The 25,657-nt window shown below is 39.9% G+C and overlaps 1 protein-coding gene across 10 annotated transcripts in view; it reads right to left on the reverse strand.

Annotated features, from left to right (window-relative positions):
- Nucleotides 1-25,657, reverse strand: part of LOC128869167 (host cell factor-like) — a 136,261-nt gene that overhangs the window by 23,473 nt on the left and 87,131 nt on the right. For 6 of the 10 annotated variants that reach the window (XM_054111673.1, XM_054111670.1, XM_054111667.1 and 3 more), the window contains 8 exons: nt 21,958-22,199; nt 21,703-21,879; nt 21,326-21,635; nt 21,050-21,261; nt 20,801-20,989; nt 20,597-20,748; nt 17,779-20,346; nt 15,908-17,716 (listed from right to left, as the gene is read on the reverse strand). In XM_054111673.1, the coding sequence (XP_053967648.1) occupies nt 17,594-17,716; nt 17,779-20,346; nt 20,597-20,748; nt 20,801-20,989; nt 21,050-21,261; nt 21,326-21,635; nt 21,703-21,879; nt 21,958-22,120 (3,894 nt within the window). In that variant the 5' untranslated portion in view covers nt 22,121-22,199 and the 3' untranslated portion in view covers nt 15,908-17,593. Of the gene's footprint in view, nt 1-15,906; nt 17,717-17,778; nt 20,347-20,596; nt 20,749-20,800; nt 20,990-21,049; nt 21,262-21,325; nt 21,636-21,702; nt 21,880-21,957; nt 22,200-25,657 lie in introns of those variants that run through there. The other 4 variants (XM_054111668.1, XM_054111676.1, XM_054111672.1 and 1 more) reach the window with 4 other exon arrangements.

Genomic DNA, 25,657 nt, shown 5'->3' on the forward strand with positions numbered 1-25,657 from the left:
CCCACCCCCTAATCCAGGGTGTTATGCGACACCACGCCCTTTGGATGGTTTACAGCCAGGGGGTTCACCAGACCGGCTGTATTTCAACGGCGCCTTCCTAATACCAGGCCGCCTTAGGAAGTAACTGTGGCGTTGCCACGACATGGGGCACTGTCGTGGTGGACCGTTTGAATTCCCCGTTATTTAAATAGACCACTGCGCTCGCCTCGTCGAGCAGGTGGTCGGACGAAAAAGATGAATACAAATAAAAACTTAAGCGACAAAACTTCCATTGTACAGGAGCAGGCTACAGTGGTCGTAATGCTACTGCCAAACATACACATAACGCTCTTCATCTCGGAGGTGCCGTTGTCCACGAAGACTCGGACCACGAAAGCGTCGGAGCACTAACACAGCCTAGGAAGAGGCTCTTCCGCGTTCTCCGGCTGGGTCCAATGGCGCTGCTTCGGATAGCAAGAACAGGCCAAGGATCACACCCGATAAGGAGAAGCTGAAGGCCAAAGCCCGATACAAGGCCGCGGTCAAAGTTTGTGACCGATTTGGTAGCAAGTCCAACCTGACGAAGCAGAGGAGGAACGGTTGGCTTGGGCCAGAGAGGAGATAAAAATGGCCGGGTCTACTACGCAGCAAAACCAATGTTCGAAGCCTCCAATCCGAAGTATGTGAACAAAATAGAAGAGCTAGCCATCAAGAGGCAGCGTTCTGCGGATAGCGAGGCCTCGAGGCCATCGAAAAAGCAGAAGCACAGGCACGAGATGGCTAAACCGAAAAACGGAGACAACGAAAGACCTGCGACGTCGAAAGCAGCGGCAGCGGCAGTGAAATTGCCAAGAAACTTCTGATGGTGGCACTCACTGACCGTAGTGACCCGCAGGAACGGTGGAAGGTAGTGAAAATGAAGCTACTGGAAACCCTATTTACGAAAACGGACGCAGAGCCGAACGCCCCCCCTGCCAGCATTCGACGGAGCAGGGTGGTTCAGCGGCGTCAAAATTATAAAGTGTAAGCAGTAAAAACGCTTCAAGGCCTGTGGGAGGGGGCATCACTAGAAATTGTTGATCGCAGCTGCACCCCGAAGGCAAAGGTTTTCATTCTGCGAGTGGTAAAACCGGAACATGCACTGCGACTACTACAAGACAGAACACAGACGTGCCGACAGACGACTGGAAAGTGTTGAGCGTGGCAAAACCAACTGATGGAGGCCAATACTACATTATCCAAATCAACAAGCCGACAGAGGACCTGCTTTACGCGAGTTATCGCAGCACATGAACACATGGCAACCGCATGTCAAATAAACAAATACCGGATGCAAGCCGTACCATGACATCATTTCTATATATAAACATTAGATTAAGCATTCTTATCACAAACTTAGACTTGTTATTCCAAACTTAGTTATCGCAGCACATGAACACATGGCAACCGCATGTCAAATAAACAAATACCGGATGCAAGCCGTACCATGACATCATTTCTATATATAAACATTAGATTAAGCATTCTTATCACAAACTTAGACTTGTTATTCCAAACTTATAAATATGAGACTCTTTACATAGAAAGGCAGTCTCATCTATTAGCCGAGCATGTGTACTTCGCCTAGATTTGATTTAAGCATACAATTGGTTTTGATTTAATAAAATATATTTTTTTATTATACCTAAAGGACCAGAAACTTTACTCGCGCGATTCGGGAGGATGGCTGGGGGACTCGGTAGCGCGCACCTTCGCCTCAAAAAGCGCAACCCGGTAGATGACATTCAGAACACGCTCGCTGCGGGGGAGGTGGAAAAGAATCTCGGTTTAGAAGAGATCCTGGAAGCCTCCCTCAATATACAGGAAGTGGAGAAGGGTGAGATGGAGGAAGTATCCAACCTCGAGAAAGTACTGAGGCCAGATGCTGAAGGTCCTTCAGATAAACCTCCACAAGATTAAGAACGCTTCAGCCGAGCTCCTGCTCAACATAGAGGGAGTCGGCTACGATGTGGCTCTAGTCCAGGAACCATGGATAGCATCAGGCAACATAGTCTCCGGTCTAAAGTCACATAACTACAACACCTACATCCCGATTGGAAAAAATAAGGTAAGAACAGCGATAATGGTTAGAAAAAAAAAGTAGATGTTCTTATATTGATCATAATCTCTCTTGAGACGATCTGACAGTGGTGACGCTGGAGGGCTGCAAAGATGAAACGTTACTCTTTGGGACTTGTTATATGCCACACGGTGAAGAAGCACCACATACAGAACTTCGGAAGCTGGTAGAAACAGCTGCCAGAAAGAAACACGATCTGGTGGTAGGAACGGGCGGAAACTCACGTCACACGATCTGGGGTAGTGCAGACATCAACGACCGAGGTGAGTCACTATTTAACTACATTCTTCAGAGTAGCCTAGAAATAGGTAATAGAGGTGAAGAACCAACATATGTTGGACCAACTTGGAAGAATGTACTTGATCTAACACTTTACAGAAGCAAGTATGTTATGGTACAGAAATGGGAAGTGTTGAGTAGGCCCTCATTCTCTGATCACTGATACATAAGCTTGCAGATTATATTCCGCTAAAAAATTAACTTATATCCTTTAAAAATCCTAAGAATATGAACTGGCACTTGTATAGGGGTATACTATCAAAGACAGCAATGATACCCCGGAAATATAGATCACACGTTGCACTTGAGAAAGGGGTTGAATTGCTTGTAGCTACTATTGTCAAAGCCTTCAAAAGATCCTGCCCCCCAACACGCAATAGACGCAAGATGAAGCCTCCTTGGTGGAACAAGGAATTAGGAGCACAAAGGCGTAGGATACATGAATTCTATAGGTTAGCCAAAGTTTCTGACAATGAGTGGAGTATAGGGATCTACTAAAAGTATACAAGAAAGAAATACGTAGATCCAAGAGAGAAAGACTTCTGTAGCAACATGGAAGACACTAATGAAGTGGCTAGACTTAGGAAACTGTTATCCAAGAATCCGTCTATGCCAAGAACAATACGAAAAATTAATGGGGAGTGGGCTGACAGCTGCGAGGATTCTCTAGAAGACCTAGTCAGCACACATTTTCCAGGGTGTGCGGGCACTATAGATCTCGAACCTAGAAGAGATATTGTGCACGACATCACGACGAACGTAATTACGACCAACCAGATAGAATGGGCTATACAAAGTTTCGACTCATATAAATCGCCAGGACTGGATGGAATCTTCCCAGCCATGCTCCAAAAGGTAAGCCATCTTGTGGTACCATGGTACAAGGTTCGGCTATTTTCCTGTATTGTGGAGAGAAGCGAGAGTTGTGTTTATTCCAAAAGCTGGAAAAAGCAACCCTCTCTACTCGATTACAGACCCATAAGTCTGACCTTATTTCTCCTGAAAACGCTAGAGAAGATTCTAGACACATACATTAGAGACACAATTGCGCCGGACTTACACTAAAGGCAGATCTACTGAAACTTGTACTAAACACAGAAAAGGCGTTAGAATATAAGGAGTACGCTCTAGGAGTATTTCTAGATATATCAGGGGCCTTTAACAACGTGACGAAAGATGCTGTTTTAATAATACCATAGAGTCACTTAATGTGCAATCCGCGATTTATCTATTTATAAGGCAGCTATTAGCTAGCAGGAAGATAAGAGCGGAATGGAACGATACGAGCGTCACCAAATATGCATGCAGAGGCACTCCGCAAGGTGGGGTACTAACGCCGCTATTATGGTTACTTGTAGCAAATGAACTGCTCAAGAAGTTTGACGGAGGTGCACCAAAACTAGTGTCATATGCAGATGACATAGCTATAGTAGTTACGGGAAAGTAACTGGACACCATCAGTAATGTGATGAATAACACACTTAAAACGATATACCAATGGACATCTCGCGCAGGGCTAGGGATTAACGCCGAAAAAACGGACATGGTACTTTTTACCAGGAAGTACAAGGTCCCGACGTGGAACCTCCCGAAGCTAGGCAACAACCAACTACTTCTCAAAGATTATGCGAGGTACCTCGGATTAATACTAGACAGTAAATTGCTATGGAAGCACAATGTTGAGGAAAGGGTGAAAAAGGTCAGTAATCCGTTGTACGCATGTAAAAGAATGCTGGGCGTTACTTGGGGTCTATCACCTTCTCTGATGCATTGGTGCTACACGGCAGTGGTTAGACCGATATTGTTGTATGGTGTACTGCGAAGAGAAAACTGACATACTTAATGCCACTGGAAAGGATTCAACGGCTCGCTGCTCTGTGTATAACAGGAGCGATGAAAACCACTCCAACGCCGGCGCTGGATATGATATTCAGCATGCCACCTATTGACCATATGGCAGAAAATTTGGCAACGAAATACGCGAGGACGTTGGTGGGTGCTGGAGTATTCACCCACAGAACCTTTGGTCACAGCTCAATAGGAAAGTCGAGTTCACGTTGCACAGACTATATGACTCCGTGCTTTATGGGAGAGAAGGTTTCGCACTAGAATTGAAGAGGAGGGATGGCACAAGGGCATGAAGCCTGGCTATAGAACTTTTCACATCTATACAGACGTCTCCAAAACTTCAGATGGAGTGAGAGCGGGTATTTACTGCTCAAAACTAGGGATAAGACAGCCTATCAAGCTGCCAGATCACAGCAGTATTTTCCAAGCGGAAGTTTTTGCTGTGGGGAAAGCCGCGGAGCTAGCCTATACTAAAACAAGAAAGAACTCAACAATTTTGAATGAAATGGATAGCTCGTTTAGTTTTTTTGCAATCGTGTACATAAATTAGGTAAAATCGTGAAAATGAAAAGCCGAGAAAACGCGCTTCAAACTACAACAATAAGCGCACGGTTGCTCGACGCCGCACTACGCTCGGCTCTGTAGCTCTGCAAATACTTGGAATTTAACTCTGAAAATTTGTGTCTCATGTTCTTGAATATCTAAGCTATTGATTTCAGGAAAAAAAAAAAACGATTTTTTTGACCTTTTAATTGGCCCGCCGGCCTTAATATATACGTGGACAGTCAAGCAGTAATAAAAGCAATAAGCTCATATTGTATGAAGTCTAAAAATGTTCGACGGAGCAGGAAGGCCATAGAAAGGCTAGCTGAAATGATGAGATCAAAATTACACCTGGCTCCCGGATTACTGGTTTGTCTCCAGAAGTTCATATTAAACAATATCGGCCATATCCCACCAAATAGACAGGAGAATCTTCTTGGGGTGAGGGCCATCTCTAGGGGTCGGTTCTGGTGTTTCATCTTTATCTAATCATTGGCGTTTGCGAACAGGATTATGGTAAAGGACCCATTTTTCATTACCAGTAACGATACGGTTCAAAAAACTTTCATTTTCAAGTCGTTGCAGCAGCTAAGAACACACATTCAGTCTCTGCTGAAGGTTGGCGACGGAAAGTCTATGCGGAACCCATTTTCCCAGCTTTGAAAACTTTCCCAACTGAACCAGGTGTCTCTGAACTGTTGCATGCGATGAATTTAAACTCTGAGCTATCATATCGACTGTTAAATTTGGCTCAGCTTCAACGAGTTCGAGCAAGGCGTAGGAGTTAAAGACTTCAGAACGACCAGCGCGGGAGATAAGTTTAAGTGCAAGTCGCGGCTTAAAAAAAAAACCAATTTGCGTCTTTATTTGTCACCGGTATACAATACAATTCATTTAATGAGTTCTTATAACTAGCATTTATAGTTGTCTTATGCCTACGTCAGCGAAATATTTCTTATTACTAATATTACATTTCTTGGCAATAGTTTAATTGGTGAATCAACGAAACATTTCTTATTAATATACTTATATTACATTTCTTGGCAATAGTTTAATTGGTGAATCTACGAAATATTTCTTCGCAGTTACAACTTCGGAATTTTGAAAACCACTTTTGCGCAGTCTTTACACTTACGGTATCCTCTCCGTGAACAGTGTTTATTTCTGCAGTAGCAGTTGTTGCATTTTTACACTTTTACTTATACAAAAAATACAAAATATGCCTCTTATACGCGTTCGGAGATTCAATTTTATTTTTTAACAACACGTGCTTCTATCCGCGATTAAAATCACTTGTTGAATGCACAATACATCAAAGAAAATATAAATAGTTCCATTATATTCCGCGAATAATTTTGTGTATGCAAAAATCGTACAAAAGTGAAATTATGGGTAAAATACGTACGAACTTATGATGTAACCTGAAAGAACCAATATTTGTTGCGGTAGGCGAAAGAACAGAAACAACAACGGCAGAATACTCAGTATTATTACCAGGAGTAGTTGACAAACCGATATTATTATACGGCGCATCAGAAACACAATGCGTTTATGAGATTTTATCAGCAACGTGAATGTCAAGAGCATCACCAGATCGTACAGGTACAGAGCGTGAGTGAGTGTGCGTTTGCATTAATACTGGTTGTGCTATAACACCTTCACTAACAGCATTCCAAGTCCGAGATCGCATTTATAGTTTATAGTGCATATACTCAAGAGGTATTTTAATATTCCAACCACAGTGAAATTTAATGACACTTTTTCAGAGAGTTTGGCTGACTCCATAAACTTTTTTGTTGACTTTTTCAAATTCAATTAAGTCATGGACTTAGAAAACACCTAATATACTATGATTTCAATTTCTCCAATTCTCCTGACACTGATGGAATATCATCTTTTTTACTTAAAAACTGTACTTATTCACTTTGTTCACCATTAAGCTATATCTTCAATATTTCACTATCTACTGCCGTTTTTATTGACCGGTTGAAGTTGGCGTCCATCACTCAAACCCTCAAAGCTGGTAATAAATGAAGTAACAAATTATAGGCCTATACTTATATCTAAATTATCGACTTCCTACCATTTCCTATCAAAGGCTTAATTGATCCTTGTCAGCATGGGTTTTTTGGTGGTCTACTATTGCAAATTAAGCTGCTTCTTCTGAGTTCTGTGTCTCTGATTTAAGAGTAGGTTGACACCATATACACCAATTTTTTGAAAGCATTTGGAAACCTGAAAATCTGGGCTTCAACTCAGCTTTCATTTTATGGAAATCATACCTTCAAATGGTTTGAAATGGGGAATACTAAATTCCATATGTCAACTTCTGGAGCACCACAAGGTAGCTTTCTCGGTCCTATCTTGTTTATACTTTCCGTTTATCACGTTGGTCGGTGTTTCAAGTATTCGAAATATTTACTCTATGACAAATTGAAACTTTTTCGCAGAATGTCCTCTCCATCAGATACCTTGTTATTACAAGAAGACTTGAATGCTCTGAATGACTGGGCTCTACAAAGCAAACTATGTCTTAATACTAGTCACGTTTTCCAAGTCCATGAATCTCCTTTCGTCAACTTATTATGTTTCAAATATAACTCTTGTCTCTGTCAATAAAATTCTTGGTCTTGGTGTTATTTTTGATTACTGCTTTACGTTCATTATCCATATTAACTCTATTATTTCGAAGGCATATGTCAACTTAGCCTTTTTACGACGCTACGCTAGTGATTTTAAAGACCCATACACTAGAAAAATCTTATATAATGCTTTAGTCTGTGTGAAGTTGGAGAATGCTCCGTCATCTGGAACACGATGTATTCCTCACATTATCTTAGAATTGAAAGAGTTCAACGCAAGTCTCTACGTTTTGCTCTTCAACCTTTACACTTTGATAGTGCTTTGCCATCTTACGATGCTAGGTGCATGCGTATCAATATTTTATCACGAGATCCCACGACTTGTTGAAAGATTAATGTTTATACACGATATAACATCTGGTACCATTGACTGATCACTGCCAAATAAGTTTCAATGTTCCTAATAGAGTACTTCGCTCTTATAATCCATTTTATGTTGAAGCTCTCAGATCTGATTACCTTACTTTTGCCCCTCTTACAAGAGGACTTGTAAAGCTTAACCAGCTTTCTAGAAGCCTTGATCTTGATTCTGCGATGCCAAGGACTCTAACGGGGGATTTTTTAACTATTATCTTTTTAAACAGTTGGTTTAAACAGCTGACGCACGTTTCGTGTTTTGTTTCACTGTCAAACATCTTCAGTTTGGTCTATAATTTAACCATGAATCGTCTTACAAACGAACAACGCTTTCAAATCATTGAATTTTGTTAAAAAAGTTTATCGCGCGCTTCTTCCATTTTATGGTCAGTTTAATCGACCCACTGAAGCGGCTATTCGAGCTATTGTGACTAAATTTAGAACCAAATTTACATTATTGGACATCAAACCACCAACACGCTTACGTAGAGTGCGAACTGAAGAAATACCAAGAGGACTTGTAAAGCTTAATCGGCTTCCTAGGAGTCTTGATCTTGATTCTGTGATGCCAAGGACTCTATTTAAGTCACTTATTGTGCCGTATTATTTGTCAAATAAACTAAATAGATAGTTCTTAAATTTTTGTTATTTTATCCTGTAAATCTAGTCAGTAAGGTTGTTACCATTGATTTAAATAAAATAAATAAATAAACTCCTTTCTAAGATAATTGAAAAAGAACAAAAAATGTTTGCCCAATTCGCTTTGAATAAGACTGACTTGGCCATGGTCCTCCTCATTATATCAGTATACGGAAAGTTTAGGCCTACGGTCATTGTCTGATAGGAGAATGCACTTCTCAATAATTTTTATTTAATTTATAATGTTATCAAGGGCAACATTAACTGCAATGGGTTGACCAATCTCTTCCAAGCTCACATCTCGCCCTATAGTCTTTGTTCATTCAACTAACAAAACCAATAATTGAATTAATGAGCCTAATATGCGATGTGCCCGATTATGTCATATATATATATGTATATATATAATTGGCGCGTACACCCTTTTTGGGTGTTTGGCCGAGCTCCTCCTCGTATTTGTGGTGTGCGTCTTGATGTTGTTCCACAAATGGAGGGACCTACAGTTTCAAGCCGACTCCGAACGGCAGATATTTTTATGAGGAGCTTTTTCATGGCAGAAATACACTCGAAGGTTTACCATTGCCTGTCGAGGGGCGACCGTTTTTAGAAAAAAACTTTTTCTTAACTTTGGTGTATCACCGAGATTCGAACCTACGTTCTTTTTGTGAATTCCGAATGGTAGTCACGCACCAACCCATTCGGCTACGGCGGCCGCCGATTATGTCATAATTACAGCAATATAACAGGTTTTAATACTAATATTTAAACTTAATCGATTTGTAAAATTTAATTAATTGTATTAGTCTGATCTCTGTATGCTGGAATAAATGAATAAAAAAAGTACCACGAATTGCGACGTTGTTCTTAAAGATCAATCATTTTCATAATCATTCATCATCATTCACAGCATTGCGTCAAAGCTTCCTTCACAAAACTCCTCCAAAGTGTTCTATCGTTTGCTTTTCCTTCGTAGTTGCGAATTCCCATTGCTGTGAGATCGCTTCGCGTCTATCCATTGGTTTCTCGGTCTTCCCTTCGCCTTCGCACCAATTATCTTTCCAGTCATGGCTTTCTTTACAGCGGATTCAGCAGGCATACGGAGCACGTGACCTAACCACCGCATACGCTGCGCCTTTATAAAACGCACAGCTGTCTCGTCTTGGATAAGTTCGTTCAATTCCGAGCTGTACCTAATTCTGTCGCTGCCTTCTTCATTTTTAATGGGTCCGAACACTTTCCTTAAAATTTTCCTTTCGAGGTTAGCAATAAGCGCACTGTCATTAATTTTCATATTCCACACCTCGCAACCATATGTCGAAATTGGTCGTATAAGAGGTTTATACATGGTCAGCTTCATAGATCTAGATAAAAGACGAGACCTTAACAAACTAAAGTGTGAATAGTACGCTCTATTGGCGGCGTTGACGCGATCTTTGATTGCGGGTGTTGAGTTACCACTACAAGTGAACATAACACCTAGAGATTTAAATTGTTGCACCGCTTCAAAAGTATATGCACCTACATGAAGATTCTGTGCATTTGTGTGCCGTCTTGATTTCAGCATCTATTTCGTTTTACACTCGTTAACGAAGAGGTCAATATGGTTGGCAAATTTGTCAATTTTTAAAAAGGGTTTCATTTAAGTCGTTCGTGTTCTTCGAAAGAATGGCGATATCGTCTGCATAGGCACATATTTGCGTTGTTTTAATTAGTAATGTACCACCTTTGTTGACTTCTTTTATAACAAAATGCACCATCAAATTGAATATGGCAGAGATTAGTGCATCACCTTTTTTCATTTCACTTTCAAAATATGTTTCAATAATTTAAACGAGTTGTTCTATCGTGTAAAATTATTTATTTTCTTACTTGGCAAATGCCAAAGATGACACAAAAAGGTACCGTCTAGGATTTATTCTCTACTGACATCTAGGCGTCACTTTTGAAAAACCATTTGAAATATAATATACAGCAACGTATGCTAATCTTTTACTAGCAGTTTCAAAAATTGTAGTTGCACAAAGCTGAGCATAACGCACGATGTAGAGAATATAGAAGGTGGTGATGCATCTATTTTGTTTTTGCCGAATTTGATAATCGAGTGGCGTCAGTGCAGAAAATAAGCAAAACTCTGCATGTACTATTTACTCTGTCCTGCTTGGCACTTCACTTACTTTATATTTTGTACTTTACAATATTGTAGTCTATCATTCTCAGGTATAGCGAATACATGTTAGTTAACCCGAGCTTGAGTACACTTCATAATTATTATACATATATGGAATGCATATGATCAATAAAATCGTAATTTTGAATTTCCTCATAATTTGATTGGTAACAGAATAGCCATCGCAATTTTATTATTTTGTCCTTCAGTGGCAAGTTCAACACAAGCTTACTACTACGCCAAATGGCATTTAACTAAGTTCTACTTTAGTAGAAGCTTAAGAAGTTTTCATGGGACATAGTGCGTGAGAAATAAAATAAATATGAAAAAAGAAAATGGCCGCTATGTAAGAAAAATAATAATACTATGAACGTAGACAAACGATAATTAATTTCAAATACATAAATCTATTGGAAGACATATGGCGCACTAAGGTAGGTTGGGATGATATCATTCCTGAGTCTATCGCAACGAAGTGGTTGGAGCATCGCATAGAACTCAAGCAATTGGCACATTTGAAGGTGAACCGTTGATTTGGTACTGAAGTAGCTGGGTCATTTAAGCAATTGCACGTATTCGCAGACGCGTCCGAGCGCGCTTACGCCGCCGTTTTGTATGCATGAACAACACAAAGCGACGGTAGCATTACTGTGTCATTAATTTCGTCGAAAACTAAGGTAGCTCCGCTTAAGCCGACAACGTTGCCACGTCTTGAATTATGCGCCGCTCATCTTGCTGCTAAACTAGTGTGAAGCGTGCTGCACTGCTGGTCTGATCTCCGTTATCCGCTTTTCGATTGGACTGGCTCTACTATAACATTGGCATGGTTACAAGCTCACCCCAGCAGATGGTTGACATTTATAGCCAACCGCGTGGCTGATATTCAAGAAGTTTTGCCTCCCGAATGTTGGAACCACGTTCGTTCTGAACATAATCCTGCAGATTGTGCCAAGTTGATTGAAGCGATGAAATATTCGGCTCGAGGGACCAAAATGTTGCGGGGAGAATCCTTAATATGCAGGAAGAACCAATAATGCGGGAAGAATCTTGAAGGCGGCTATAAATTCATTGCAGGGAGAACCCCTAATTCTTAATGTTGCGATAGGACCAAGTTGACTGAAGCGATGAAATATCCGGCTCGAAGGACTATAAATGATGAACACAAAACGATGATGTTGCGGCAAAATTCCAAAATTTAAGAACTCGTTGTTTTTAAATGAAAATTACAATTTTTTCTAACCATTTTATTACAAACTATTCCCTATCTGTACACAATTATTTCAAACAAAACCTACTTATGTTCACAGAAAATTATATCGAAGAACATGAGTTGAAAAACATTAAAGTATTTTAAACTAATACTAAATTGGACTCAACAAAATGTTGCGGCGAGAATCCTTAATATGCAGGAAGAACCAATAATGCGGAAAGAAACTTCAAGGCGGCTATAAATTCCTTGCAGGGAGAAACCTTAATTCTTAATGTTGCGATAGGACCAAGTTGATTGAAGCGATGAAATATCCGGCTCGAAGGACTAAAATGTTGCGCGAGCAAGTAGGCCCAGAGGATCGAAGAGCGTACTTGCATCTGATAGAAACATGCGATTGGTCAACTTAACTGGCGGTTCCCTCAAGTTAATGGTAAACGTGAGGTAGTCTCCTTCTGTGTTCCAGATAAGACCTATAGCGTGAACATCCTTATCGTCAACAATATAATGTGATATGTTCGTAGATGCATTGGAAATGCTTGCGATTAGTTCAGCGCAGTTCGATGCCCACTTATGAAGTTCAAACCCCCCTTCTCTCAATATTTCGGAAATATTTTGCTGCAACAATCGAAGTTCTTCTTTACTAGATGCACCAGTAAATAGATCATCCATGTAAAAATCCTTGAGAGTAACACTAACAGCCCTAGCACAACCATTCGACGAATCTCTTGCCGTGTTTTGAAGTGATCGAACAGCTAGATGAGACGCAGCTGCCACTCCGTACGTTACGCGAGCCATGCGAAAATTTTGGATAGGCAGGGATGGGTGGCTACGCCATACGATGCGTTGCAAATCGGCGTGTTTTAAGGATACGCAGATTTGTCGATACATTTTGGCAACATCTGCCGTTACAGCGTAGCGGTGTGTTTTAAAGCGAAGTAAGATCGAGTATAAATCTTCCTGCAATTGAGGTCCTATAAATAATGCGTCATTCAGCGAACTTCCGGAAGTCGATTTTGCGGACGCGTTAAATACAACCCTCAATTTGGTCGTGACACTAATTTCCTTTAAGGGGTTATACGCAGTTATGACTTTCAAAAAAATCGATTTTTTTTATTGCATTTTTGTAATGTACATATATTCAAAAGTATACGCACGAAATTTGAAGTAGATCTAAGCAATACTTTCGGAGTTATACCTAAATATGTAGAGATGCCTCAGCACGTTTTAAGGTAGGTATTGAAACTTTAAACGTGTTTTTTTTTCAAAACGGCATTTTTCAAGTCGGTGTACACGATATCTCGAAAACGGCTTGTTTGATCGGTCAACCGTTTTAACTCAATCTTTAAAGATACATTTTCTAGTAATTAATCGTTCCTTTTGTAAATCTGATACTTATTTTCCATTTTATAATCAATTTACGGCCAAATTTTAACGTAAAAATCGAAATCATTTCATTTAAAAGCTGCCATTTTGTGAAAATTCACTATTTTGATTAGCCGAACGATTAATTACTAGATAATCTAATATATTAACAAAATTTGTTTGGTTTTTTGATTTCAGATAATCCAATCCTGAGTTACGATGTACACCGTAAATCGTCTTTTTTTAAAGACGCGCTCTATAATCAACATTTTCATAAATAAAAAATTTTGTTACGTTCTTGAAGGATGCTTTTATAACCGCCAAAAATTTTCAAATTAAAATATTCTGAAGTTTCTTCAGGATAAATCCTTGACAACCCGTCTTTTATTTGCTTCATAACTGCGTATTACCCCTTAAAACAGGATGATGAAGCATATAATACGTTGGATTCATAGTCACTGACGTGACCTGCATATGTTTCATGTCAATGAGTTCATTCATGAATTCATTGTAGCGTAAACGAGGATCGGAGTCACAAGCGAGTCTTCTTTCAAGTCGTAAAAAATTCCGGATAGCAAAGTTTCGCGACTCTCCCAGAGCTACATCGGGCTTCAGCGGCAATTCGACGACAAACCGTCCGTTAGGTTCACTTCGAAGCGTTGTTTCAAAATGGTATTCACAGTAACGCTCCTCATGCGTAAGATACGTTTTTTGCGGAGCTTCCTCTAACTCCCATAACTTGTTCAATACTCGATCCAAATGAACATCGCAATGGAACGACTGTAAGCGTGACATATCAAGCTCAGATCCATTCACGCTTCCAAACAGAGTCCACCCAAAGACCGTCAGTTGATCATAGGAGCTCCAGATGGACCCTTACGAAGTTCTGTACAGATCAGTTGATCCATAACGTCTATTCCAATTAATATATCGACCCGCCCAGGCTTCATAAAATGGGGATCGGCTAAAAGCAAACGTCGGATATGTGGCCACGATGAAGTAGCTATAGTCTGTGTTGGCAAGTCGCTTGTAATTTTAGACAGAACTAACGTTTTGACAGTAAAGCATTGATTTGTAGAGAAAGAAGAAAGAGAAAGTGATACTGCACCTCTAGCTCGTCCCCCTTGCGCTGACCCAATTCCAGTAATGTTAACTTCAGATGCTGATCGCGGCAGGCCTAAGCGTTGCACACACGCCTCGGTCACAAAGGAAGCATGTGATCCAGAATCGAAAAGTGCACGTGCGGGCTGCCAATTACCAGAACAGTCGCGTACCTTCACTAATGCGGTGGATAACAGCACAACTCTTTCTACCGCTATGGGTGGACTGGAGCTCGAGTTCAAGCATGAAGAAACGCGTGGAACGGCGACGCTTGCTGGAAATTCAAAAGTTTTTGCGCTTACCTTTGATGTGGCGTCAGCAGCGCATAACGAATATGTCGCGTTGCCGATGTAATTGTTCACTGCGGTAACGGTCGTTGAATGCAAAGCACCGCGCAACAGAGTGTGATGACGTTGTTTACACATGCGGCAAGTGGAAGCACTGTTACAACGGTCTTTATAGTGACCTGAACTTAAGCTGTTGAAACATGCGCGACCTTGCTTCACGAATTGTGATTTTGTTCACAAGTCCAATTCACGAAATTTTTCACAACTGTAAATTTTATGAGGTCCACTACAATATGCACACACGTTATTCTGTTCTGGTACCACGTGGAACACATTTGTCGACTTGCTTGCTGATGCAGTTTTAACCTTAATTGGTACTGATGTTGTTGACGACGAAAACATCTATAACGATCGACATCTTATCTCTAAAAATGTTATTAGTTGCTCAAAAGATGGAGGATCATCACTAACGAGCGATAACTGCCACTGCTTACGTGTTTCGAATGCCAACTTACTGACGACCTCATGTACCCACCAATCATCCCAAAAATCAATCGGACGACCCAACGCTTTAAGCTCGCGAATATGCTGTTATAACGCATCAATTACACTTTTTATTGCGTCAGAATTGTAATGCGTAGCCCTTTTAATTTCAGCCAACGCGCGAAGATGAGATTCCACAATTACACGAATAACCTTATACCGCGATGTTAATAGACCCCAAGCTTCAACGTAATCTGCGTCACATATTTTAAAACCACTGATAATTTTCAAAGCGTCACCTTTCAAGCAGCTTCGGAGATAGTGCAACTTTTGTCCATCTGATAAAGCAGAGTTACTATCAACTAACGAGGAAAACGCGTCGAAAAAACCAATCCATTCTGTAGAGTCACCGGAGAATGTGGGCAAACGTATAACCGTGGACACAGATGCCTTTGTGGAGCTATCTTGCGATTTAGAACGACAATTTTTCATGCGGCTAAAGTTAGCTGAAGGTGTAGAGTACCAAGTTTCGGCTTGGATACGCACATTTTCTTCAATTTCAATAACATCGGCACCACAAGTAATTTCTACAGCGTCTTGAGCAACATTAAAACGAACCCACTGTTCACTTAATAACTGAAGGTAGCTTGCAATATTTTCTTCATCCATAGTGAATGCCTCATCAATACTTTTTGCCATATATCGTTTAATGGCATTGAGAGCGGAATCGCGCGTTTTAGTAGAATTCGACATTTTTTATGTAATAGACAAGCAACGACGGGTTTTTAGAATTTTCGCGATGTGAAATGCAGGAACGGCTGCACAAACCTACACACGATTTAATGCACAAACATATCACTTTTTTAATATTCGTTGCGCCTCTTGCTACGCGTATGTATGTACACAAGCGAATGCGTCTATTGCAAAAGGCAAGCGGAGTGACTATATCCGGCTCGAAGGACCAAATATGTTGCGGGGAGAATCCTTAATATGCAGGAAGAACCAATAATGCGGGAAGAATCTTGAAGGCGGCTATGAATTCGTTGCAGGGACAATCCTTAATCCTTAATGTTGCGATAGGACCAAGTTGATTGAAGCGATGAAATTTTCAATGAAAACTACAATTTTTTCTCACAATTTTTTTACAAACTATTACCCTGCGCAGATCTGGTCGCCCAAACCAACAACTCTCTTCAATTACACTGACGATATCCAGGACAAAATACATTTACAACTACTGGAACGGAACGTATATAGCCAAACAGTAAATGACATACATTGGGAAACACTTACCATCTTCCTAAACTCCGGACCTCTGAATGCAGTTATCGAAGCACAAGCACCGCCTATTACAGCAACACCCTCGCGAGGCCCATGTAACTTTGACCCAGTTGGGTTCAGGATACTGTAAGAGACTAGACTCTTACCTATCCAAAATCGACCCCGACATACACAATATACCTCTAGCAGGTGAATGCACACCACAGGATACTAACCATCTCTTCACAGGTCCTATTAAAACTACTCACCTAACACCCCTCTCTCTCTCTCTGGACCTAACCTGTCGAAACACTATGCTTTCTGGGTCTCATTGGATGAGTTAGACGCAGACGACCGGTGACTACATTGCACTAACAGGGTTTAGTAAGCTGTTACAACAACAACGTTTAGCTGGAATTTCCACCGGCCCCTACACAATACTCTCTTTGTTTTGTGGCAAAATGCTCGGAATGATGAGATAAGAAAATTTTTGCCCGTTCGCGCCCACGATTAAAAAGTTAATGAATTTCAGTGTATTGGAACGGGCAAGTTTCTTATTGCAACATATTCACATGATACAAGTATTAATTAGTTAAGACAATGTAAGTCTCAATTCTTATAGTACTGTTTCAGCTTTCAATTATCGCATATGATTCTATTCCACTATCATTATTCGTAACTTTTTCTTTTGCTTCTCTTCTCTGGATCTTTGTTCAACAACACACACTTTACGAAATAAAGACAAAAGAATTTATTCAACATAATCGTGTTTTATTTCCAATTATTATAGCCAAATTCAACTGAACACTGCACTATTTTCGGCACCCATTTTCGGCCCACCTACCAAATACTATGGAGATAACTCTGTTATAAATAGAGCAAAATCACTCAAGCTTGGTACAAATAATGAACCAAAGAAATAAATAAAACGTAAGTAAACAAAAAAAAATAATAAACGGGCTGCGCCACACTCACTATCGGGATGATTTTTGATCCGACATAATTGTCGGCTTGAAACTGTAGGTCCCTCCATTTGTGGAACAACATCAAGACGCACACCACAAGTAGGAGGAGGAGCTCGGCCAAACACCCAAAGGGGTGTACGCGCCAATTATATATATATATATATATATATATATAAGACCAAATTTCCATCCACCCCTCTGACGTTACAAGCTGTCTAAGAGTTTGTTCGATTCCAAAAAGTTTGATTCTAACGCAAATTAAAATGTGCGCAGGTTATAAAGTTCGACTCGAGAATTTCGCCTTCATTATTTGCAATATTTTGACTTGATAACGTACCTGTGTTGTAAGACGTTATGCGAACAAAATAGCTGGGGTGCTAGCAGCTTCGGTTTTATTAGATGCGGATTGTATGTAGGAAGACTGTGGCTGCACTAATAAGGCATTAGAAACAATCGGGCTGATCGACGAATTATGCTATATAAATAAGAATAAGCACCTTCAAATACAATCTACGTTGACAATTTCTCAATACTTACAAATGTGGCATTGTCATGTTCATAGCTTGACTCTCGTATGCCGCCATCTTTTCGGCAGATATTGGTTTTACTTTTGCTGTTAAAATTTGCTTTTCTTGAATAGGTCTCAAGCGCCGAGTTGATGCCATCGATCGTAAAATCAATTTCCATTAGTTGACATAGTTTATAATTGTTATAATGACAATTAGGTTTTTGTTCATTAATACCTCTGCCCCCGTTTGTAGTCAGTGGAGCTAGTATAATTGCTATCTCATCATCAATATCTTCACATTCAGCGAACTCTTTTAGTTCTAACGAATCTGAAGCACCATCCAACTGCTCGATAATATCATCCATAGTGTCACCGTCAGTATAATTAGGATCTGTCAATGATGCCAAAGCAGCAGCAGAATCATTTATCCCATTATTACTGATGTGCGTTGCGATGGTAACTTGAGAATTAGCTCCAGCTAAAATGGAATTCGATGTTAATGTTATCGCTCGCTGTAGTGTATTCCCACAGGTATTACTAGTAGCACTGGCATTTAAAATATTTACGAAACCCTTTTTATTACATGCAGTTGGATTTGAAGGCAACATAACTAGTTTACTGCCTGTATTGCCTGCGACACCGCTGGTAACAATGGTTTGTGGCTGAGTATGCCCAGAGTTTGATCCTACAATCGTAACAGTTTTAGTTACTCCAGTCATATTAGGATTAGAAGCCATTTGTACTGTTACTGCTTTACCACCAAGCGTTATAGTTTTTTGCTGAATATTTCCAGATGGGACATTTATTTTTTGCTGATGTTGTTGACTGGTTACATGTTGCTGCTGAGCTAACTGCGTAGTTGAAGGTAGTGTTAGTGTAATAGGTCGTCCGGTTGTACTAGTGACTCCGCGAATCATTTTGACACCCGTCTGAGTAGCTACAACATTTCTAGATGCTGCAACAGTGGCCGTGGTCGATGTCGAGCCCACTATTGAAACAATGCTACCAGCGCCAGCTTGTGTCATAACACTCGATGCGGGTATTGTTCGTAAACCGGCTCCAGTGGTTACTATTATAATCTGTTGATTTGTTAATTGTTGGCCCTGCTTGTTAGTGATAACAAATGCTGGCTTGCCACCAACAGTCGAAGCAACTTTTCCTACCTGCAGGATATTCGAATTTTTCATTATCAATTTTCCTCCACTAACGGTATGTGGGGAAACCAGTTTTACAAGATTTCCGGACACTAGAGGTTTTTGTTGACCGCTAGAGACTGTATGGGCAACAGATGCACTACAATTTACGGTTGAAGTGCCGACTGCGGCAATGAACTGTTGTTGAGGTTGTGAACCCGAACTTGTACCAACTACATGTGTTGCTGTCAGTATTTGTCCTCCAGCCGAAGCCTGTTGACTCCCAACCGCAGAAAATGCTCCCGAGGTTCCGGTGTTCTTAGACAAACTTAAATTAATTTTTGGTAATGTTTGCACAGCAACGCCACCAGAACTGGTTTTTACTAATTGAAATTGTACATTTGAGCCTAATGTTGTTAACGGTTTTTGTATGATATATTGTTTGCCACCTATCGTTGTGGCAGTAGCTATTGAAGTTCCCGTATTCGTAACTGAACTGCTTTGCGATTGCCCAGTGATTGTAGTTCCTGTGTTTTGTGTCTGTTTTAATATGTTATTTGTATTGGCCGTGGTTTGGGTGGTAGCTAAACGTAAAGTCTGGCCCGTATTCCCTGATACAATTCGAACACTGTTAGTTGGAGCTGTTGTTGTTATTGGAATGCCTGCAGCACTTAAAACACGTAGGCTCGCACCTCCAGTACTCGCCTGTGTAGAAGATATACCGATAGTTCCTGTATTAACTGGTGTTGTTACTGCAGTAGACCGGGAAACCACTGTACTTGGTCGGAACTTCTGCAGTATAGTAGTTATGTTACTATTCATTATTGAGACAGACGTTTGTTGCTGAGACACATTTACCAAGGGTGCTGATATAACACCACTGGTACCAGCACTAACCGGTGAGCTAGAATTTACTAATGTTGGAGATGTGGCGTTTATTATGCGTGCTGCTGATATTGTATTCTCTGCCATATTCGGAGCAGATGTTTTCGCATTAATTTGGCCGATTTGTTGTTGGACTTGAGGCGTTTGTTGTTGCGCTATATAAATTGTCGCTCCCTGTAAATGAGATTGTTGCTGTTGATGTATTATAGTATTGCTGGTTACTTTTGTAGAAGATTGTTGCGAATTCAGTGTTGGGAGGGTTGAATTGTGTATTTTTTGGTGTTTTGTAGATGCCGAAGTCAATACTGGGGAGGGAAGAATAGAGCTGGTCACACCATTCGTGGTTAACTGATTCGTAGAAACTGACATTGATGGGGCACTGGGAGTAATTGAAGGTATTACAACCTTGGCCGGCATTGTGGTTGGTTCAATCTTTTGGGTTTGTAACTCATAAGCAGCTGCAAAAGTAGTAGTGGTCCAACATAATTCTAAAGCATGAGTAGAAGCACGAACCAAACCAACTTTCACTGCATAGAGTGGCTTAGTTACTTCTAGATACCAAAGATCTTTACAGCAAACCTAAAAATTAAATATAAAAATATAAAAGACTCTCCCAAAGGCATAATGTATGTTCTATACATGAGACTGCTTGAAAATCCTATAGTAACTAAGTGAATTATATGTACTGGGATAGTCACTACTTGTATCTACACACATTAATCTATACTATAAGTATATTAAATTATGAAGAAAAAGCTGTCAGCTGGCACAAGCACAAATGTAGACGGGTTATTTGCAAAAATAACATCAAATACAGTATTGAGCTCACCCTGACCTGGTTGTTCCATGCTTTACGATAGCCATCACGACCGGACCACACATATAAACGACTTTGAATCCCCACTGCACAGTGCCCAGCTCGAGCTCTGGGTACATCTTCATCCACTGTGTCAACTGTTACGTTTTCCCATGTCATTGAATCTGTGTTATGTTCTAATATACTATTAAAAATATATGAAAATTTATTTATTACCTAAATCTAAAACTGCAAGCGTATTTGTGCATTTCCATTCTCTTTCAGTTGTTGCTTTTGAGTCGTTCATGAGTAAAGGTACCCAACCACCAAACACATACATTTTATTACAAATCATTGTGGCACTATGTAGAGATCTAGGCAGCGGTGCATGCCCACGTGTTCGCGGTTTCGACCAAGTCATAGAATCTATTTATCGTCAAAAATAGATCAGTATTGTTTCGCTAAGTTAAAATGAAATATACTTACCAACATCCAAAAGCCATAGATCGCCCAACCGACAACCACTCATTCCCCCATATATTAATAAATTTAGCTTATTTGCATTTTTACTCGTAAAAGCTACACCTGTATGTGACTCGCGAGGTGGCGGACTTTCTCCGTAAGTTTTTGGCATGATCCACTTTCCATTGTGACTATGTACTCCACGAGTTTCCAAAATATACAAATCGTTTAGATATCTAAATTAGGACGCAACAGAGATGTTATAGAAATGAAAACGGTTTAGTTATAAAGTTAACTCACTTGGGTATATTATTTTTGGGGTCATCAGATTCGTTAGCTAATCCACCGAAAAGAAATATACGTTCACCCACAATTGTGAAACTGTGTCCCAAGCGAGGACACGGCGCCGGTCCATTATCGGGCAATTCAGGATGCATTTTGCGCCATTCCCATTTTGTAGCTTGCAACTCATACAGTTCATTTGAATATTTGCCGTACTCTATCATGCCGCCAAACACAAACATCCGCGTACCAACGACAACAAAGCCATACGCAGCGCAGCCAGGTGGCACCTCACCCCGCATGGCTGGTACAAACCATTGATTGGTAACTAAAACGTTAAGTATTTTCATTATTTTGAATATGCCTCACATGTTGGTCCATTTCCATTCACCTACCAGAGTTATAAACATGAAGTTCATCTACAATACCCTCATTGCCCCCTCCAAAAACAACCATCAGTTCCTTTATGTTGATAGCACGATGTCCATGTCGTGGACGTGGTTGCGGTCCAGATGGATTACACAGGCGTTTCCAACGGAACCTGCTGGAGTTATTGTTACTTATAATTGTACCTGAAACCGTATTTATTTCCGTTGTATCATTTCTAATTTTTATTTTTGCATAATAATTTTGAATCAAAAGTTCCTCACTCTCTTCAATATAATTCTCCATTTCAACTTCCATGTTACCGAAGGGTACACCATTAATGTTACCACGGTTTCTACCTACAGACGTATCTTGCTGTACTGTCCCGATTTCAGAAGTATTTGCAGTTGTCGCACCGCTAGGGCTTATAAAGTCAGAAGCCTCCATCCTTTGAATTTAATAACGCTTAAATAAATGATTTGACTTCTAAGCTGTTTCTTCTTTAAAACATAATATTGTGGACTTTCTGTGAAATAATATATAAAATTTAATTATTTAAAAATAAAATTCAAAGAATGCACAAAATTACAATCTGAATGGCATTGTGAATTTAATACTTGATTTATATGGAAAGAATCAGTTCATATATGAATCCCTACTAATATTATAAATGTGAATGTAAGTTTGTTTGTTACGCTTTCACGCCAAAACTACTTAACCGATTATTATGAAACTTTGTACACATGGTTTTGGAGGTGTTAGAAGTAACATAGGATACTTCTTATTAAAACAAATTAGTTTTTTTGATTGATAAAAAATTTTTTGTCAAAAAATCTGAAAACTTCAGCTGTTTGAAAGTTTTCTATATTTATTGTTTTTTTATTAAACATTTTTATTTAGCTTGCCCAGTTTATTTATTTGTTTGTTTGGGTCAAATTTAGTAATTGGAGTTTTACCCTTTTCTTGATGACAGATTGATCTGATATTTGGTATTCTTCTGTCATTTTTATATTTTTATATAAAATATATAAAATTTTGATTTTTGAGGTTTGGTGTCATTTTTGTGGTTAGATGTCACTTGATTATTTTAAATCTTACCACTGATTTTAATTCTTACTCTGTTCTTCTTTAAAAATGCCTCGGAAACGGATATCTGATCTATCCAAAAATTCGTCGCGGCTCCGTGCGGCAAAAGTTGCACGAAATCAAGAGTCTTCGATTCACGCAGAGCTGAAAAAACAACAACAAGCACAGCGACAAAGGATTTTGAGAGCAACTGAAACGCCTTTTCAAGCATAAGTTCGCTCAGAAAGACAAGCTGAGCGGCAGACAGCTAGAAGAGCAATAGAAACCCCAGTCATTCAGAGAGGAACACCAGCAGATCAAATTCAGGCATGTATTAAATCATCATGCTTATGGTCGAAAGTTGAAAAACTCAGCCTGAAAACGAATATGAGAGTTCATCTTCATAATGACGTGAACTCGGGACTTTATGCAGAAATGTTGTTGAAAATTGGTGATGGTTGTTTAGACGTTGACAAAGGAGGTTATATATCACTATCAAGAGAATTTTGCAATTTAGTAGAAAACGATGTTTTTCTGGAATTGCAACAAAATTTGAGTTGTGATCAGTGGTTGTGCGCAAGAGCAATATTAACGCCAAAAAATGAGGTAGTTTCTAGGATCAACACTGACATTTTAAAAGAGGTGCAAGGAGAAATGAAGGAATATTTGTCAATGGATACAATTATGGATACGGAACTAAGTACTTCATATCCTTTGGAATTTTTAAACTCACTTGAACTGTCGGGTGTACCGTCACATAAAATTCAATTAAAATTGAATGTACCAGTGATGCTTATGCGAAATCTAAATGCTCCTCTGCTATGTAATGGAACAAGGCTTCGGATAACAAAATTGGGGCAAAATATACTTGGTGCTACTATTTTAACAGGTATGGGTTAGGGAAAAAGTGTTATCATACCTCGCATTCCAATTATTCCCACTGACCTTCCATTCCAATTCAAAAGGGTTCAGTTTCCCGTCAAGCATAGCTTTGCTTTTACCATAAACAAAGCACAAAGGCAGACATTGCAGGTAGCGGGAGTGCATTTAGAAAAGCCATGCTTCTCTCACGGTCAACTATATGTAGCATGTTCGCGAGTGTCTAATGCCCGGAATTTACACATATTTGCAGAAGACGGAAAAACTTATAGCATAGTCTACAAAAATATCCTAGATTAATACTCTCCATTATATCTTTTTGAATTATAAGAGTTTAAAATTATTTATTTTTGTTACAGTGAAATATATTTTAACATTTGTTGTTGTAATTAAATAAAGCATATTTTAAGTTTTTGAAACTCATTGTATGTAGTAATTTTTAAATACTAAATCACATTGACTCAGTCCTATTGAAATGTAATGATCTTTGATATTTATTTAAGGGCTTCAACGCGAGCGAAGCCGCGGGTAACAGCTAGTTATATTATAAAATTACCAACTATAAATAGAAAATTACCAACTATAAGAAGAAAAGCTTATATTTTGTATCCCCCATTGCACTTTTGATTTTGCCACTAATCGTAGATTCGGTACGCTCCCCTCGTATCGTATTTCGGAATTCGTAGGTCATTTCCGAAATTCGTAACGTCGTATTGCTAAATCCGACGCAGCCGATAATTTGAAGGATTTTACGGAAATTATGTACGAAGGGCAACTGGTGTCGACTTGAAACGAATTCTTTCAAATACTTCTTTCACTCCTATTTTGTAGACATAAGGATGATTGCGGAGCGAGTTATACTCGCATCAGACGCTTGTCGGTATTGTCGTAAACGACCCGATGACGAGGTGAGAATAGCGATAACTCGGCTAAAGAACAACAAAGCCGCGGGCGCCGACGGACTGCCGGCTGAGCTATTCAAACATGGCGGCGAGGAGCTGGTAAAGTGCATGCATCAGCTTCCATGCAAAATATGGTCGGATGAAAGCATGTCTGCCGATTGGAATTTAAGTGTGCTCTGCCCAATCCATAAAACGGGCGATCCTGCAATCTGTGCCAATTACCGCGGGATTAGTCTTCTAAATATCGCCTATAAGGTTCTAGCGAGCGTATTGTGTGAAAGGCTGAAGCCCACCGTCAACCAACTGATTGGACCTTATCAGTGTGGCTTTAGACTTGGAAAGTCTGTCTCCACGACAGTCGGTTCTACGTTACCGAAACGACCCGGATTTATATCCGACCAAGGACTGCCACCCCAGCAGCATTTCCCGTATGTAAGTATGGGGAATGTTTATGCTGCTACAACAACAACAACTTGGAAAGTCTACCATCGACCAAATATTCACAATACGCCAAATCTTGGAAAAGACCCACGAAAGGAGAATCGACATACACCATCTTTTCGTCGATTTCAAAGCTGCATTCGACAGTACGGAAAGGAGTTACCTGCATGCCGCGATGTCTAAATTTGATATCCCCACAAAACTAATACGGCTATGCAAGGTGACGTTGCTCAACACCAGCGCCGTCAGAATTGGGAAGGACCACTCCGAGCTGTTTGATACCAAACGAGGTTTCAGACAGGGTGACTCGCTGTCGTGTGACTTCTCTAACCTGATGTACGAGCCGTAGAAACAGAATTTTTCGAATTTGCTGGAGTGATTACTCGGAGACAAATGATCCGATCGTTATAAAATTTTTTTGCATCTTGTATATATAGTTCTCCGTACGATGACCCCCCAGTTTTTTGATCTGATCAAAAATCGGATTTTGGTAGGCCAAAAACGACCAAAATTTTGGGTAAAATTTAACTTTTTTTCAACATGCCGCCATTTTGTCAATTTTTGATTTTTTTGTTCGCCCGAGGGGCATCGTACAGACAATATGTTTTCGTTTAACGAGAATTTTTTTTTAGGTTTTATCTACGGAGAAGGCTGCAATCACTCCAGCAGTGGAGGACCTTTTGTTTTGGCGCCGCCG

The sequence above is a fragment of the Anastrepha ludens genome, chromosome X, assembly GCF_028408465.1.
Source record: "Anastrepha ludens isolate Willacy chromosome X, idAnaLude1.1, whole genome shotgun sequence".
In the NCBI taxonomy this organism is placed as follows: Eukaryota; Metazoa; Arthropoda; class Insecta; order Diptera; family Tephritidae; genus Anastrepha; species Anastrepha ludens.